Source organism: Palaemon carinicauda, chromosome 33 (genome assembly GCF_036898095.1).
Source record: "Palaemon carinicauda isolate YSFRI2023 chromosome 33, ASM3689809v2, whole genome shotgun sequence".
Lineage (NCBI taxonomy): Eukaryota > Metazoa > Arthropoda > Malacostraca > Decapoda > Palaemonidae > Palaemon > Palaemon carinicauda.
In genome coordinates, this window is record NC_090757.1 from 22,138,885 (window position 1) to 22,157,242 (window position 18,358).

The window sequence follows — 18,358 nt, forward strand, 5'->3', positions numbered from 1 at the left end:
TTACCCCCGGGCTATTTGGAACTTTCCAACCCTTAACCCCCAGGCATTTTTTTTTTCAAGCACATTTTGCAATATATAATTTTTAAATTGCTCTAACAGCCTTAATTTTTGTCATAGAGAGGTCAGGTTGGTCTCATTCTTTTGGAAAATGCCTGTAGTTTCTCATAAAGTTATCAAAAATAAGCCAAAAAAAATGTAAATAGCAGTGTTTTGCAAGGACGTACCAGTACGTCCATAGGGGTAAAGGGATGAGTTTTGTGAAACGTACCAGTACGTCCATTGAGGGTAAAAGGGATAAACTTGGAATCCTTCTATAATTCAAAACTTTTGACTATTACTGTACTGAACAATATTATTGATAGAACCAAAGTAATATAAGAGACAAACATGGAAAATATCCTGTACTTCCATATCAAACTAAACAACATCACACAAACTTAGTTATTCAAATGCATTGCATGCCGTGTTACTCTTATGTAACCCATTCAATGCATTATCATGTCCTCATCTGTAGTCAAGTTTTGTTCGACATATTTAAATCCTTCCACAACATACAGTACTTTTGATCACAAAATCCCAATTGTCCACAGACTACAGAAAATTGTTTCGTCATTCATTCTATCACTTAAATCATCAACAGCACAGTTATATATAATGTAGATTACAGTATACAGAAACTTTGTATTAGAGTTCTGTATGATATTCAAAGGTCTATTTTTTTTATATTACCTTACCTTCATATAGTGAAAGTATCATTTAGGGACAGATATTTATATGATATAGGATAATGTATAAAAGAAAAAGGAAAAAAGTAATAACAGCTGTTGGGTGAACAGGAGCCCTTGAAGTTAGTGTTAAATAACACTGGGGGTCAGCATTAAACCAATTATTATTTGTGGTGGTCATAGTTGTGTTACTGAAGAGATCAGAAATTAATTTCAGTCTTGGGACTTACTATATGCAGATGATTTGGTAATTACAACTGATAACGAGTAACACTTACTGAGAAGGGTTGTAGAGTGGCAAGAGACTTTGGACAAGAGTCGCTTGAAAGTAAATGTGGATAAGACAGAAGCTATGGTGAGCAGTAAGGAAGGTAGGCACTGGATAGCTATACATGAAAGTAGAGGCTCGGTTATAAAACAGGTGGAAGAGTTTAGATATTTGGGATCAACTCTCAAGTAAGGAGGGAAGATGCTAGGCTGAAGTTCAAAATAGAATAAAAGGAGCTTGGGGGTTGTAAACGGAGATAGAGGGAGTGGTATGCGATAAGAAAATGCCAATCAAGCTAAAAGTCAAGATCTATGGCACAGTAATAGGGCAAGAGTTAATGTATGGATCAGAAACGTGGACTCCAAGACGAAAAGAAGAATCAAAGCTTGAGAGAACAGAGGTGAGAATGCACAGGTGAATTATGGGAATACCTGTGGTTGAAAGATTGGAAAATGATGAAATATGGAGGGCAGGCATATCAAAGATTACCGAGCTGAAATGTATGTCACGACTGAGATGGTGTGGGCAAGTGCTGAGGATTGATGGCGGGGAGGGAGTAAGGCAGATAATTAGATGGGAAGATGAGGTAAAGGATGATGTGGAGAGAAGTGGTTTGGTGGAAGAGGATGATTTTGATTGAAAGCATGGGAGGACGCATAAGGCAACCAATACCCTATTGTATGGATAATGGCGAAAAATTCTCAAATTGATATAGGATGCTTTTATTATCAGTACCACAACATTAACTAAACAGTGTCTATACAACATTAACGAAACATATACAGTACAGTGTATATACACGTTTGTTTACGTAAATGGAGAAACAAATGGTAGAGGCGCTTTGCGCTCCTTTATGAAGTATCCAATTTAGCTTACCAACTCAAAAAGCTTTCCTCTTGTCTGTACTAAATGTTTGGTCTTTAAGGGCTGAACAATTCACAAAAGCCACTGCCAGCGTAAGGCTAAATTACCTGAACAACAAAATATCAAGATAATACTTTAAAATGATTAAGCTAGTTTCGACAATCCAACAAACTGGATTTGCTCCTCTCTCTACTATTCACATCTCCAAATGTTTATGTAATACGTTGTCACGAACACACTGATGTATGCATATTCACTAGATAGACAAATATTGAAAGTAAATTATATTTTTCCTAGTTATTAAAAAAAAATGTCTTCACCACAACTGTCACGGGCGTTGAAATCATTAACAAGGTACTTAATAGCAAGCAGTGAACCCACCCATGTCGGAAGCATAGTATTCAACATAGACGTGGGCACCCACTCTCCTGTTAAAGACTCTCCACTTTTAAAATTTGACTCACGACTGAGAGGGGTGGTTGGCTCGGGAAGTTCAAGTTTAAAGGACCCAGGTTTATAGTTAGGAAAAATTTTTTATTTAATCCTCCTCATATACAAGCCCTTTGCCTTTAAAATATGGCGACCCACTTATTGAAGGGTATGAATTCCCCCCAAGAACCAAACTAGTTACTTATTTTTCTTCCCTCGAATATGCCACAATCAAGGGATTTCTGTACAGCATTGGAGATTGTAAAAAGGGCATCACATGCTCCAAGGTCTTTACGAAAATCAAATTGCAAACTAGGGACAGATGATTACCTTCAGCAAACCTATTAAGACGTTTTGGCAATAGGACGTTCAAAACCTTTAGATAATATGGGAGTTATGGAAATTGGGTGGTAATCGGTTGGACTTGAACTACCACAAACACATTTACATAGTGGAGTAACATTACCAATTCTCACACAACTGCTAAAAGCTCTCCTTGCTAACTTGCACAAAATAACAATTTTGAAACTAGGAAATATGCAGTCTTTATAGAAAAAAAATAACTGTTCTGTATCAACAATAAAAACTATATAGCCAAACCCTGAAAAACTGGGTTGTGCTAAGAGCTGGTATTGCCCTGTACTGTACTATACAGCCAATGGATCAGGTTAGCAGGCCATCGGCTTCACTGTGATGGTTACATTCAATATAACTACTTTGGCCTAGAATTCTTTCACCATATAAAGTTTTAAATTCTCTTATCCCAGTAGTAATGTCAGTAATTCCATTGGATGAGTTCTGAAGTTGAATAAATTGGAAATACGTACACTCAAAATTTTAAAGCAACAGCTTACTGAATGATGCAGTCATGTAATTACCAATTGAAATGCTTTTATTCCAGCAATTACGTTGTTAACCCTTTTACCCCCAGGCTATTTGGAAATTTCCAACCCTTAACCCCCAAGGGATTATTTTTTTCCCAGCACATTTTGCAGTATATTTTGCAGTATATTTTTTTTTAATTGCTCTAACAGCCTTAATTTTTGTCATAGAGAGATCAGGTTGGTCTCATTCTCTTGGAAAATGCCTGAATTTTCTAAAAAAAAAAAAAGAAAAAAAATGATCAAAAATATGAAAAAAAAATTTTATAGCATTTTTTTGCAAGGACGTACCGGTACGTCCATGGGGGTAAAGGGATGGCTTTTGTAAAACGTACCAGTACGTCCTTTGGGGGTAAAAGGGTTAAGTCATGTCAAATGGTTTCATTTTAATTATGAGGTCATAGAAGAGTACACTGAACTTCCAAATCAATAGCCTACCGGTGATACATTTTATGTTACAGGATGATGTAGCCTTGTAATTACGCTACCAATCAAAGATAAATATGTTATACTGGCACTATGTGTAATAGATCTTTATATCAGATATCTCCAACGATTGTTCATGACACGGTTCCTGGAATAATCATTTGCCCCAAAAAATAGTATTAACTCTCACCGGTACGCGAACACTTCCTGGCGTGGAACGCTCGCCGGAGTCAGAAGATCTTTTTGGCATCTAAAAAAATTCATAGAAATGATTGCTTTGCTTTTTTAATAAATCATTAATTAATAATCATTTTGTACAGTTTAGGTAATAATAAAATTGCATTTTGTAAGCAAGGCATATTAGTTAAAAACCATAAAAATTTTCTCGATATTTCCCATAAATACAGAACTTCTATCATTTTGATCATATAAACTGATTTTGCAATACATGGGTGATTGATGAAAAAATGATAAAATAATTTCAATTTACATTTTCAAAAAAATACTTAACGTAACTGGCAAATACTGTAGCTAGTACATACATACTGTAATGTATACTCGTTCATAGATAATACATAAACTCTTGGTAAAATGAGGCAATTTCAGGTGAAAAAGTTAACTGTGCATACAGTATGTTAATTAGACAGCAGTCTTACATACTCTGGCACGACTCTTCACTGCTTTACTGAGGCAAACCAAAAGATTTGGCTCAGTAACTTATCTGAACCTTAGTCACAATAAGCTCTGCCAAATTCATAATCAGGAACATTAATATTGATCGGTAAACTTACATTTACGGACGGGGAAACATTTCATACAAAAAATATGTTTTCGTTTTCCTGAATCAACCGAATTTGGTCTTTATTTCAACCACAAACAAACAGAACAACCAGTTCGACTACTTAGTTCCCCACTACACACTCACTAAAACTGGTATAACTGAAATGAAGTCACATTCAGACATCATATTATTTACTGCAGAAAAAAAAAAATTCTATTCAAAACGTTTAACCCTAAATCTAATAGTTCTTGATTCACCATGCGCTCACTTCGCTCGCGAAATAAATCAAACATTAAGCTCTGCATCTACTGGCAAGTGGTAATATTGAGCTGCGCACGCTAACGTCCATTATTGATTTTTTATAAAATGATTATTCCCGGTATATTTTTTTAAAAATATCTAATAGTTCTTGCTTCGCCTTGCGCTCGCTTCATTTACGAAAAAAAGAAAAACATCAAGCTCCTATGTACTGGCAAGTAGTGTATGCTGGGCTGTGCACGCTCCCCCCATTGGTTCTTATTTCTCGGCAATTATTTGACAAATTTTTTTAAAATGGTATTTTTATTATAAAATTAATTTTTTAAATATACTTACCTGGTAGTTACATATATATAGCTTAAATCCCGCGTTTCGTCGCGCACGGAAGTTCAAATTTCGCGGCAATCGCCGCCATGACAGTTGGTGGTTATACATGGGTGCCATCTCTCATAGGTTACTAAAACCATTCCCAACATTCCTCAGAAATTCCATGCCCCTGTTTTCAGAGGAGGAGGAGGGAGGGGCCTTTTAAATATGTAACTTCCCTCGTAGTTACATATACAGTATATAGCTGATTGACACCATTGGTGGCAGGTAGAAAACCTCATCCCATCGGGAATTCGTTAATTATTAATAGCTACAATTAGTAGTACCATTAATCTGGTTCTTACCTGATAAGGAAGCTGGCTTCATAGTTATTCTGCCTCATTCCTTATGAGACTCAGCGATCCACTCAGGGGGTTGTAAAAGTCTCTGTGGGGCTGCCACAAGGTCCTCGACCATAGTGTGGCTAGACCTCCACCCTTGCTACCCTGGCAGAGCCATGGATAATGAATCTGACCACCTACTCCAAAGTTAAAAACACACACCATAAGAAACTAACTTGACTTGCATCCCAGACTATGAAAGGCTGCAACAACCTTCACCGACAGCCTGTGAACACAAGTACAAGAAAAAAGGCAAGGGTGTATAATAAAAAAGGTTATAGGGAAGAGGCAGTAGACCCTTCTCCAACCACGACGCTGGAGGTAACATAAGGACCCAGGGAACAACAATCTTCATACTATGTCTGGACATCCTTGAGATAACAGTCTGTGAAGATTGATTTACTTCGCCAGAAAGTAGCCTCCAAAATTGACTTCATTGACCAACTGTGCTTGTAAGCCATAGAAGTTGCTACAGCTCTAACCTCATGTGGTTTTACCTTAAGGATAGGGAAAACCTCTTACCTCACAATTCTGGTGAGCTTCCCTTATCAAATCCTTAATGAAAAAAAGCCAGGGTATTCTTTGATAAAGGCAAAGAGGGCTTTTTAATTGAGCATCAGAGGTTGTCTGCTTGTCCTCTCAGGTGTTTGGACGCGTGCAGATAAAAATTTTAGAACTCTCACTGGACTAAGGCCTCTCTCCTTTTCCCGTCCAATTAAGTGAGATAGATCTGGGATGGTAAAAGATCTTGGCCAAGGTCAATAAGGATTCTCGTTTTTGGCGAGAAAGCCTAGCTGAAGGGAGCAAACTGTACTGTCTTCATTAAAGCCCACCTTCTTGCTGATGTCTTGTAACTCTCCTATTCTTTTGGCTGTAGCCAATGCAATTAGGAAAAAGTGTCTTCTTGGTAAGATCCTTCCAAGACGCCGTGTCCAAGGGTTCAAACCTACTTCGAGGTTAAAAAGGCCAGGACTACATCCAGGTTCCAAGAGGGGGTTGGATTGTCCTTCCTCTTAGTCATCTCAAAAAAACTAATGAGATCTGAAAGATCTTTGTTACCCGACACGTCAATGTGTCGGTGACGAAAGACGGAGGCTAGCATGCTGCGGTAACCCTTGATGGTAGGCACAGCCAGCTTCTCTTTTGTATGCAGATACAACAGAAAATCTGCTATATTGGCTATAGAGGTACTGGTAGAGGAAAGTTTGTTATTCCTGCATCATACTCTAAATATGCCCCACTTGGATTGGTAAACACTGATAGTGGATGTCCTTCTAGCTCTGGTGATAGCTAGCGCAGCCTCCCTTGAAAAGCCCTTCGCTCTAGCCAGCTTTTCGATAGTCGAAAGGCAGTCAGATTGAGAGCGAGGAGATTCTGGTGGTAATGTTCTGGGGGTATATACCAGCCATTCCATCATCTCCACAACCCAAGGTCTCATGGGCCAAATTGGAGCTATCAGGGTCATGCGGAAGTTGGGCGATTCCCTGAATTTTTTCAGGACTCTGTCCAGGATCTTGACTGGAGGAAAAGCGTACACGTTTAGACCCTCCCAGTTCAGAAGAAAAGCGTCCACTGCAGCTGCTTCCTGGTCTTGGACTGGAGAGCAAAATACCGGCAACCTCTTTGTCATTTGTGTGGCGAAGAGGTCTATCGAAGGTTGACCCCACAACATCCAAAAGCTGGTGCACACCTCGTGATGCAGGGTCCACTCTGTAGTTAGAACTTGCCTCCTTCTGCTCAGCAGATCCGCTCTGATGTTTTCTCCCCTTCTATGAAGCGAGTAATCAGGGTTATGTCACTGGCTTTCGCCCAGAGAAGTAGATCTCTCGCAGCCTCGTAAAGCGAGGCCGAAAGAGTGCCTCCCTGCTTTTTTATGTAAGCCAAAGCAGTGGTGTTGTCTGCGTTGATCTGAACCAATCTACCTCGGACTTCCTTCTGAAAGTGAATGAGGGCTAGGTGAATGGCCACTAGCTCTTTGATATTTATGTGCCATTTCCTCTGAGACTCTATCCACAGACCCGTTCGAAAATTGTATGCGTCAAACAGGGACGAAATCGACCTCTTTAGTTCAGACAGATCAGACACTTGATGCGAGCCGTGTGCGCGAACTGAACCGTGTCCTGATCGCTGCGAGGGATCGTCAACCGTAGTTGGGTGACCACTCGGGGAAAGTCCTTGCGACATTTCTGGCTGGCCTTGTGTGTGATCTGAACAGATTCTCATCCCCAGATAAATGATATTGTGAGGGTGTTAGTTGAGATTTGGCCAGGTTTACCATCAGACCTAACTGTTGCATTAAGGACATTGTCATTTGAAAAGCCTCCAGACACTTTATTTGTGATTCTGCTCTGAGTAGCCAGTCGTCCAGGTACAAAGACATCCTTACTCCCTTTAGGTGAAGCCAGCGAGCCACGTTGGACATCACCTGGGTAAAAACGTAGGGAGCCGTGCTCAGTCCAAAACAGAGTGCTTTGAACTGATAAGTGGTCTTAAGGAACACGAACCTTAGAAATTTTCTGTGGTCTGGGTGTATCGGGATATGGAAAAACGCGCCCTGCAGATCCAATGACACCATACAGTCTCCCTGTCTGGTGCCTGCAAGGACTGATGCCGAGGTTTCCATGGCAAATTTTACTTTGCTGACGAACTTGTTCAATGGACTGATGTCCAGAACAGGTCTCCATCCCCCCGAGCTTTTCGGAACTAGGAAAAGTCTGTTGTAAAACCCCTCCGAGGAGGTGTCCTCTACCACTCCTATGGCTGATTTCGACAGCATAAGGTTCACTTGCTCTTGAAGAGCTGCTGCCTTGTTCCCTGAGTGGATTGTTGTCAACTCTAAGGGTATCAACGACATGGGAGGCATTCTCAGGAAGGGGATCTTGTATCCCTCCTTGAGGACATTGATTGTCCAGATGTCCTCCCCCCTTTGGCTCCACTCTCGCCAAAAGTGGGAAAGCCTGGCTCCCACTAGTGTCTGGAGATTGCATGACTCACTTTCTTAATTTGGTTTGCTGTCTTGGGAATCTGCGAGCTTGACCTCCAGCCGCAATCCTCTGAGTTCCCCTTAAAGGAGCTCTCCCACGAAAGGGCTGACGAGTGGGAGGAGCCTCCTTTTGTTTCCTTGCTAAAAAGCTGGCAAGATCTTATCTCTAGGACTGCTAACTGTCCTAGAGATAAGATCTTGCGTAGCCTGTTGTGCCAGAACTGCCGACAAATCTTTCACTAAGTCCGGAGGGAAAAGATGATTACCCAACGGAGCAAATAAAAGTTCAGATCTCTGAACAAGGGACAAACCTGAAGATAAGAAGGAACAAAGCTTAGCCCTCTTTTTAAGAACTCCTGCCGTGAAAAGGGCGGAAAGTTCGATGGAGCCATTCCTCACGGCCTTATCCAGACAGGCAATCAGATGCATCTGAGCCTCGTTCTTAGGGTCTGTGGCCTCTGCGAGAGCTCCGAGAGTCTAGTCCATAAGGCTGAAGACTTCTATTCTCCTAAAAATTCCCTTCAGCAGATGGTCCATTTCAGAATTGGACCACATAATCTTTGACTTGCTCATGGCTGACCTACGTGAGGAGTCAACAAGTCTGGAGAAGTCTCCCTGGGAGGAGGCAGGCACTCCCAAACCAAGAACTTTCCCAGTCAAATACCACACACTAGATCTGGAGGCCAGTCTACTTGGAGGAAAGGAAAAGGAGGCTTTCCCTACATCCTTCCTCTAGGTTGAGAATTGAGAAAGCTCTCTTAACCGAACTAGCAAGAACCATCTTCTTGAAGAAGGATGTTTTTCGTGGTCTGCCCTTCAAAAACTGAGAGGGCGGGCTCTGAGTCATAGGTTGAGTAAAGTCCTCTGGATATAGAGATGTTAAAACTGTCAGTAGCTTTTTAAGGTCAGCTGCCTGCAGCGAATCCTGAGATTAGTCCTCTAAAACTTCGGCTAAAGGAACATCGATCTCCTGAGTCGAATGGGTTGGAGACAAAACTGCGTCATCCCGTCGGTTATCGTCTTCCATAAAGAACTCATCCTGTCCTAATAGAACATCGTAAAAGATACCATCCAATTGTGAAGAAGCATCACGTTTACGTTCTGCAAGTCTCGAGGGAGACACAGGTTCCAGTGCTTCCAGCATAAGTCCATCATGCTGTAAGGAAGCATCAACATCGTGACCCCCATGCTGCGAGGGTATGTCCTGCTCGCGTGCGTCCAGCGTGTGTTCAGCATGCTATATGTCAACAGCGTGACGTGAGGGAGCGTTAGCTGCGCGTCCATAGAGTCACGAAGGAGAGACAACCACTTGTCTATTATGCTGCGAGGACAAGTCCTGACTGCATGAGTTCTGCATGCGTCCATGTTGCCGTGAGGTTCCAGCGTGCTGCACGCGTCCCGCATGCTGTATGTTTACAACGTGACGTGAAGAAGCGTTAGTAACGCGTCCAGAAAGTCGCGAAGGAGAGACAACTGTTTGTCTATCATGCTGTGGGGACAAATCCTGCGTGCATGCGTCCAGACTGCTGCATGCATCCTGGTTGCTGTATGCTTCCAGCGTGCTGCATGCGTCCAGCATGCCACGAGGGAGAACCTTGCCGCCTCCCGTAACGCGTCCAGATTGCTGCAAGGGAGCGTCCAAGAGCGCTGCAGCTTGCATGCGTTCTGGCCGCAAGAGCGCGCTCGGAACTATGACGTACGCGATTCTGACGCGGAGGAGCGTCCTGCTCGCGTGTGTACAGTATGCGTTCAGCTCGCGTGCATCCAGCATGCTGTGAGGGAGCGACAAAATCCTTGCCGCCTCCCGTAACGCGTCCAGATCGTTGCGAGGGAGCGTCCATGAGCGCTGCAGCTCGCGTGCGTTAGTGCCGCGAGAGCGCGCTTGGAACTCTGACGTTCGCGAACCTGACGCGGGGAAGCGGCCCGCTCCCATGCAGTGAGGAAGTGACAAGATCTATGCCGCCTCCCAAAAACGCATTCAGATCGCTGTGAGGGAGTGATCCCAACGCTTGGTCCCATGACGAGCAACTTTTTTTTTCTAGCGGGAAGGGAAAACATAAAACGCCAGCCTCGTGTCAACCGACAGCGAGGATAACACTATTACCTCGCCTTTCCCATGGCGAGGGTGAGCGTACAATACTGGGATACGTCAACAGGATCCCTCGAGGGGACGTTCGTTCGCTGATCAAGGTCTAACATCTCCCTTCGCTTTTCAACTTTCCTTCTCCCAGGGGTTGGGGAGCATGGAAGAGGTCCCGGGCTAGGAGTATGACGGACACGAACGAACGAACGCACCCTCCACTGCACTGCGTCATTTTACGTGCCACTGAACACTAGCACTTTTAACTATTTCACATTAGATCATAATAGACCTGCCCGTTGCGAGAGATTATACTCTTTCCCCAAGGGCAGTGAACCCTCGCTACTTCGCGGTTCGACCATCGCGGATTCACCACTTCGCGGATTTTATTTCATAACCCATGTATATACATATACCGCGGATTTTCCAGAAATATCGAAAATACCGTGAAGTGACCGATGGTGCGAGATTGGAGAAAGTAAGGAAAATTGAATCGTGATTGATTTTCAATATAAATGAAACTTTGAGGAGCAACAAAGATATCATTTGTTAGAGAGATAGAGAGAGGTAAGGAATGGGAGGTAGTGAAAAGTAGCCCACAGAGAGAGAGAGAGAGAGAGAGAGAGAGAGAGAGAGAGAGAGAGAGAGAGAGAGAGAGAGAGAGAGAGAGTTTAAATGTAATAAACAAAAAAAATTGATAGGTTATAACACATTGGTGCTTATGTAATATCAACTGTATACTGTAGACGGTTTGAATAAGTTAAGAAATGGTATAAATGATACTTTGTTAGTGTATTCGTACACACTCAAGAGCGGCAGCTAGATGACAGCTAATCTAATCACAGCCAAAAGTAAAAAAAAAGTCAACAATACTCGATTTTTAAAACAAACCCGAAATTTAAAAACAAAAGTACACGCTTTCTTAATGTGCAATTAACTATTTAAAGAGTGGCAATTTTCTAGAATAAAATGATATTTCCCAAAAAATAGTGGTTTGCTGATGAAATCGGATGCCGTATTTTTAGCTATGATTGAAATGGATGTAGACTCGGCCTAATTATTTCGTTTCGTATTTAATTGACACTAAGAAAACTAATTTTAGCTTCTTCATCTAAATGTAAGTATTGTATAACACGAAGAGAGAGAGAGAGAGAGAGAGAGAGAGAGAGAGAGAGAGAGATAGAGAGAATCAGCTGTTGTACTCAAATGGCGTGTTTTTGTTTCGTGAGAATTTCATTGCCACGATTTTAACAACAACATACTGTACTGAACTTTACAGTATTATACAGACTACTGTAATATGATAAAGTAAAATATTTGTAATCTATTTTATATGAAATGGGGCTATTTTTTTTTTTTGTTTAAAATTTACATTTACGTATGTAAACCAACTCTCTCTCTCTCTCTCTCTCTCTCTCTCTCTCTCTCTCTCTCTCTCGTAGATTGTTTTCCTGCTTTGCTACGTATGTATGATTTTATATAGATACGGTAAATAATATTTGTAATAACATATTTTATTAAAGCTTTTACTGTAATATCATTATTTATCACTTTCATCATGCGCGTTAAATTCCTTAGTTTGTTTACTGAGCGTACTTTATGACGCTGTCGTTTCAGGCGGCGTCATAAAGAAAAACATTTCATTTGGAAGTCCTAAGAAAAATTAAGTAAAACATTAGTAATAACCAAATCAACATACTGTACTGAATAATCAATATAATCGATGCAGAAACTAACCTATACACAGATGTGTAAATGCGTTTGTTTCTTCATTATAATCAGAGATAAACGTAAACAAAACATTGGTTGCCATTTTTTATCGTGCTTTTTGGCGTGTTTAGGAAACGCATGATATAAAGTCGCCCTTAATATTTGTGCCTGTTTTAGTTTAGGGTACGTTAGTACATGCATTAAGTGTTCTGTACATTAAAGGGTAGTTTGTTAACAGTACTACGTACAAGGGAAAGTTTTAAAAGTCTGAATATACATGTTAAATAAATAGGTAAATATGCTGTCACTACTTCGCGGATTTTCACCTATCGCGGCCGGGTCTGGAACCTATCTACCGCGATAAACGAGGGTTCACTGTAGACAGAAAATAAAATAGGTTATATGATTAATATTAGTATTCTCAAAATCGAAATATTAAATAATGATACAAGTATTGTGAAACAATAATGATCGTCAAGAGTACTACGTAGTGTAAATTGACTGCACGCTCGTGAAATCTATATATAAATTGAAAATTAACTAAAAGAAATATACTAATAGGACAAATATATACTTAAAAATATATTTCCCTAAATTATAAAAATTAAAATACTTATACTTAGTAAGTTAATATTTTTTAAACATTTCTTGCAAGAAAAAGAAAATAATTCACATATTTGCAAGTCATACTAAGTAGATTACGTCACAGGATTGTGACGTCATTGCGATGGCGGACTGATTTCCTTCAAGGCATACAGATCTCGTCTGCTAAGAGTTTACATCACATAATTGTGACGTCATAATGTTTATATGTTTTCCTTCCATTATATCTTTAAGAGTTGTTCGTTAGTTAATAAAGTAGGGGGAAAAAAATTCCATGATCCTATCCATTTCAATCTTACGAGCATAGAAAAGAAAACAAATACACACATGCCCTCTGCTACATACTGTGTAGGAATCAAGTCTGAGGAACCATCTTGAAAATCAAGTTGAATTAAACTGTCAAAGTTGGACCAACAAAAAACTCTCTTATATCGTGTGAAAAGGAAAATCCAATATCTTCGATAATTGAAAGGCAGAGAAAGTCATTAACAATAATCAGACAAAAGGTACTTCACCAAATTGTAGAATAAAGTAATATATCAAAGAAACGAATTTCCTAGGTGTTGACTTGATCAACGGCATGGAATTTCTGAGGAATGTTGGGAATGGTTCTAGTAACCTATGAGAGATGGCACTCATGTATGACCACCTACTGTCATGGCGGCGATTGCCGCGAAATTTGAATTTCTGCCGTGTGCGCAACGAAACGCGGGATTTAAGCTATATATATATATGTAACTACCAGGGAAGTTGTATATTTGAAATAAAAAAAATGACAGACCCTAAAATTCGATAAAAACAAATTAACGACTTACTTTATGATCGGGCACTGTAATTTTTTGCGGTATGACATTAGGCACTTTGAGAAACATGTTGGGTACACTTGGTGGCACACACAAAAGGATTTGAAAAGGACTAAAAGGAAGAACAATGGAGGGGGGAAATATAAAGCACCCCTATAAAAGTTTACATACATATGGTTACGTGATGCTTAACGGAAACATTGGTGTAACAATACGGCGTCTATTAAGTAAACTTGAAGGGTAAACTCGTTCAGAGCAAGTATTTGCTAAGTGAAAACTGAATGTAATACAGCAATAACAGGAAAAAACAGAAATAATGAATAATTGGTGAGTTAAAGTGATGGAAAGAACAAAAATTATTGTGGAAATACATTAAAATATTGTTCACAATTGGTAAGTTAAAGTGATGGAAAGAACAAAAATTATTCTATGGAAATACATTAAAATGTTGTAATAATGGCGGAAACAACATTAAAATTGATACATACATACACATACCAAGGCACTTCCCCCAATTTTGGGGGGTAGCCGACATCAAACAAATGAAACAAAAAGGGGACCTCTCCTCTCTATGTTCCTCCCAGCCTGACAAGGGACTCAACCGAGTTCGGCTAGTACTGATAGGGTGACACAGCCCACCCTCCCCCGTTATCCACCAGATGAAGCTTCATAACACTGAATCCCCTACTGCTGCTACCGCCGCGGTCATCCAAGGCACCGGAGGAAGCAGCAGGGCCTACCGGAACTGCATCACAATCGCTCGCCATTCATTCCTATTTCTACCATGCTCTCTTGCCTCTCTCACATCTATCCTCCTATCACCCAGAGGTTTCTTTACTCCATCCATCCACCCAAACCTTGGCCTTCCTCTTGTACTTCTCCCATCAACTCTTGCATTCATCTCCTCCTTTAGCGGACAACCATTTTCCATCCTCTCAACATGGCCAAACCACCTCAATACATTCATATCCACTCTTGCTGCTAACTCATTTCTTACACCCGTTCTCACCCTCACTATTTCGTCCCTAACCCTATCTACTGGAGATACACCATTTCCTCTCGAACACATTCAATTTCTGTCTCTCTGTCACTTTCATTCCCCACAACACAACAGTTGGTACAATCACTTTCTCATACAGAACTCTATTTACATTCATGCCCAACCCTCTATTTTTTACTACTCTCTTAACCGCCCCCAAACACTTTGCATCCTTCATTCACTCTCTGACGTACATCTGCTTCCACTCCACCATTTGCTGCAACAGATCCCAAGCACTTAAACTGATCCACCTCCTCGTGTAACTCTCCATTCAACATGACATTCAACCTCGCACCACCTTCCTTTCCCGAACATCTTACCCACATTAACTCTCAACTTCCTTCTCTCACACATCCTTCCAAATTCTGTCACTAATCGTCCAAGCTTCTCTTCCTCGTCTGCAACCAGTACAGTATCATCCGCAAACAACTGATTTACCTCCCATTCATGGTCATTCTCGTCTACCAGTTTCAAACCTCGTCCCAGCACTCGAGCATTCACCTCTCTCACCACTCCATCACCATACAAGTTAAACAACCACAGCGACATTACACATCCCTGTCTCAGTCCCACTCTCACCGGAAACCAATTGCTCACTTCATTTCCTATCTTAACACATGCTTTACCACCTTCGTAGAAACTTTTCACTGCTTGCAATAACCTTCCACAAACACCATATAACCTCATCACATTCCACATTGCTTCCCTATCAACTCTATCATACGCTTTCTCCGGATCCATAAACGCAACATACACTTCCTTACCTTTTGCTAAATATTTCTCGCATATCTGCCTAACTGTAAAAATCTGATTCATACAACCCCTACCTCTTCTAAAACCACCCTGTAATTCTAAGATTGTTTTCTCTCTTTTATCCTTAATCCTATTAATCAGTAATCTACTATACACTTTTCCAACTATACTCAACAAACTAATACCCCTTGAATTACAACACTCATGCACATCTCCCTTACCCTTAGATAATGGTACAATACACGCACAAACCCAATCTACAGGTACCATTGACAACACAAAACACATATCAAACAATCTCACCAACCATTCAAGTAGTCACACCCCCTTCCTTCAACATCTCAGCTCTCACACCATCCATACCAGATGCTTTTCCTACTCTCGTTTCATCTAGTGCTCTCCATCACACGACCAACAAAAGTAGGCCTACAAGCGCACGGAAACGAAAGGTTACTTCGGGTGGATTGTTTGACACTGGCTTAATCTACTGAAACATCTCAACTAGATGTTGGCTAACCTAACCTTTGGTTGTATATATAACAAACTAATGTTCGGCATAATTTCAGAACATGTCCCAACGAACTACAATCTTAACAAGGGGTTTAGAATGTAGACTGCTGGGATTAGTGAAAACATAAATCCGAACATCAATAAATATTCAACCTTGCGCCACCAAATGATAGGCGATCGGAGCGCCAGCCAACAGGTGTTGTTATAGTCAGGCAGAAAGCAAAGCTTGGGGGAAATTTTACGATCAAGTAACTTGGCCATGGCTTCAGCGAACGACGCATTATAATGACCTTTCCCCTACCTAACAATTAAGGATAATTATTACAGCAGTATCAAATGCCACTGTAAAGAACGTGTCCGGACCAACTACAAACTTAACAGAGGGGTAAGAATGTCTATTGATGGGACAGCATTAAATGGTAAAAATGAACAATTCTTAGCCTGAGGCGACACGGGATCTATCTATCAGTAAAGTCTGCAAACTAAGCAGGAGCTACCCGTGTCATGGTGCGAATCAAATCCGGAGAAAATTTCAGAGGTAGGTGAAACAAAAATTTTTCATTTTGACCAACCGCCTCAGATTTAATTGTAAAAACTAATAAACTAGTAATAACTAATTGATATGGGATGACTAAAATTATATGTTGTTGTTAAATAAAACCCCCAAAACCCGGTTCCCCTGGAGGATCCCCCATTATCGACGGATATAGATATACTTATATTTCACTACGTATTTATTTGCGGTGAAATTAAGTGTCATTTTCGAAGAAAAACGGTTTCATTGTAGTGTATTACAGGGCAATGTAACCTAGGAAAACTACTACTTTTCCTTATAGAAAAAATTACGCTCTCTTCGAAAATGACACTCGTTCCCGTCGCAAATGAATAGTTTCAGAAATATATATACATCTATATCCTCCGATAATGGGGGACCCACAGTGGGAACTCGGGGTTTTGGGTGGGGAAAACCTACTGGGGAATCGATATATAAACGTAAAACAAGCCTTTTCTTCTCTATACATTACCTTCTTGAAATTATTATAACCGAAGGAAAATACAAAACAGTATATCTGGATCAATTTTGGAGGCGCCGTTGCAAAGATTGTGTCATGAAAAAATACAGTAACCAGTGCTGCCAACGTCCGATGTAGATCAAATGTTATTTTGTGACCTGTCATACTACTAGGCTAGGTTAGGTGGGTTTGTTAGGTTCTGTGCCCTTTTTGTACTTTTTATATATTAAGTAAAACTTATATGGAGAAATTATTTGAAGTACGTATGGAAATATCTATCATTACTATCGTTAGTAATGTCAGCGTGCCGTTGGTAACTCTGTGTACCATACGTCAACGTTGGTAACACTGTGTATTATTGGTATCGTTGCTAATGTTATCGTTTGCAGTACATTCGTAAGAGAAGTGACACCGTGCAACTCAAAGTTAGTCGAATTGGTTGATCTGTTTGTTTCCAAGTGAAATGAACATCAAATTCGGTTAATTCACGTTATTTACAATAGGAAAACATGTATTTTCTGTTCGAAATCTCACCCTGTAATATAATACAAAATTACCGAAAAGGGGCGTTTTTCTATAGGGAAAGGCCGTTTTATGGTAAGAAAATTTCCCCCGTCCGTAACTATAATAAAACCTATTGAAATACGATATCGTAAAACCACAGGTTAGGATTAACAGAAGTTACAACACATACTTTAAAAGCATACAGAAACCATTTTCACAGTGGAGACAAAATATTGGTAGGGTTAAAGTAAACTGTAAATATACAGCTACCCTTTCCTACATAAATTGTAACTACAACATAAGCAAATGGTGGTAATCAAGACACTACGAAAGGGCACAGGTAACGACATCAGGCAACGGTCCAGACGACCATTGTAAAAGAGCAAATTACTGGACTTTGGTCCTTCCTTTTGCAATATTTTGATACTATTCATATTAAAGAGCTTACCGCCTTAACAGATAAGAATTCCATGAGAGGAAAGACGAGGTGTCGGTCCAAATAAGGACCAAGCTTCGCCGTTAAGTCATACTCGGCCATGTTTGCGGCAGGGAGAGGTAAACAAAGAATTCTACCCACGAGGAGGAGGTCGAAAACAACACTGCTTCTCACTTAACATATAACTTTCCAGTTCATATTGTGATTTTTCACAATTTCCCATGATATTTTACATACGTTTTTGTTAGAATAGTACAGGCCAGATATGTTCAGGTCAATTTAATCCATTCGTTGATGCAAGCACTGATCGAGTGTTTTCCTAATCACTAATGGTTGTATGTGCATTAAGCAACTAGTGTCTGCGCTTATTCAAGTGTACTTTAAGCACTTGAAGTTGAGGTAATGAGAATAGACAAACATGTAGGCTACTCTTTACTTTTATGTCTTAGAATAAAATAAAAAAAGAACGTCTGTAATAATGACATACTGACAATGATTGTAAAGTTGTGTAAAAGTTTCTTGTTAGAATCCTAATCATATTATAGGGGAATATTTATATTACTGTTAAATAGTATTCTCTGTAAT

The 18,358-nt window shown here is 40.3% G+C and overlaps 1 protein-coding gene across 2 annotated transcripts in view; it reads right to left on the reverse strand.

The window, feature by feature from the left end:
- The window catches only part of eIF3e (eukaryotic translation initiation factor 3 subunit e), a 39,147-nt gene extending 21,204 nt beyond the window's left edge, over positions 1 to 17,943 (reverse strand). Inside the window, exons 1-2 of one of the 2 annotated variants that reach the window (XM_068356833.1) lie at positions 17,786 to 17,943; positions 3,784 to 3,843 (exon numbers count right to left, since the gene is read on the reverse strand). In XM_068356833.1, the coding sequence (XP_068212934.1) occupies positions 3,784 to 3,843; positions 17,786 to 17,875 (150 nt within the window). In that variant the 5' untranslated portion in view covers positions 17,876 to 17,943. The remainder of the gene's footprint in view (positions 1 to 3,783; positions 3,844 to 17,785) is intronic. The other variant, XM_068356834.1, reaches the window with a different exon arrangement.
- Positions 17,944 to 18,358: the final 415 nt, after the last annotated feature.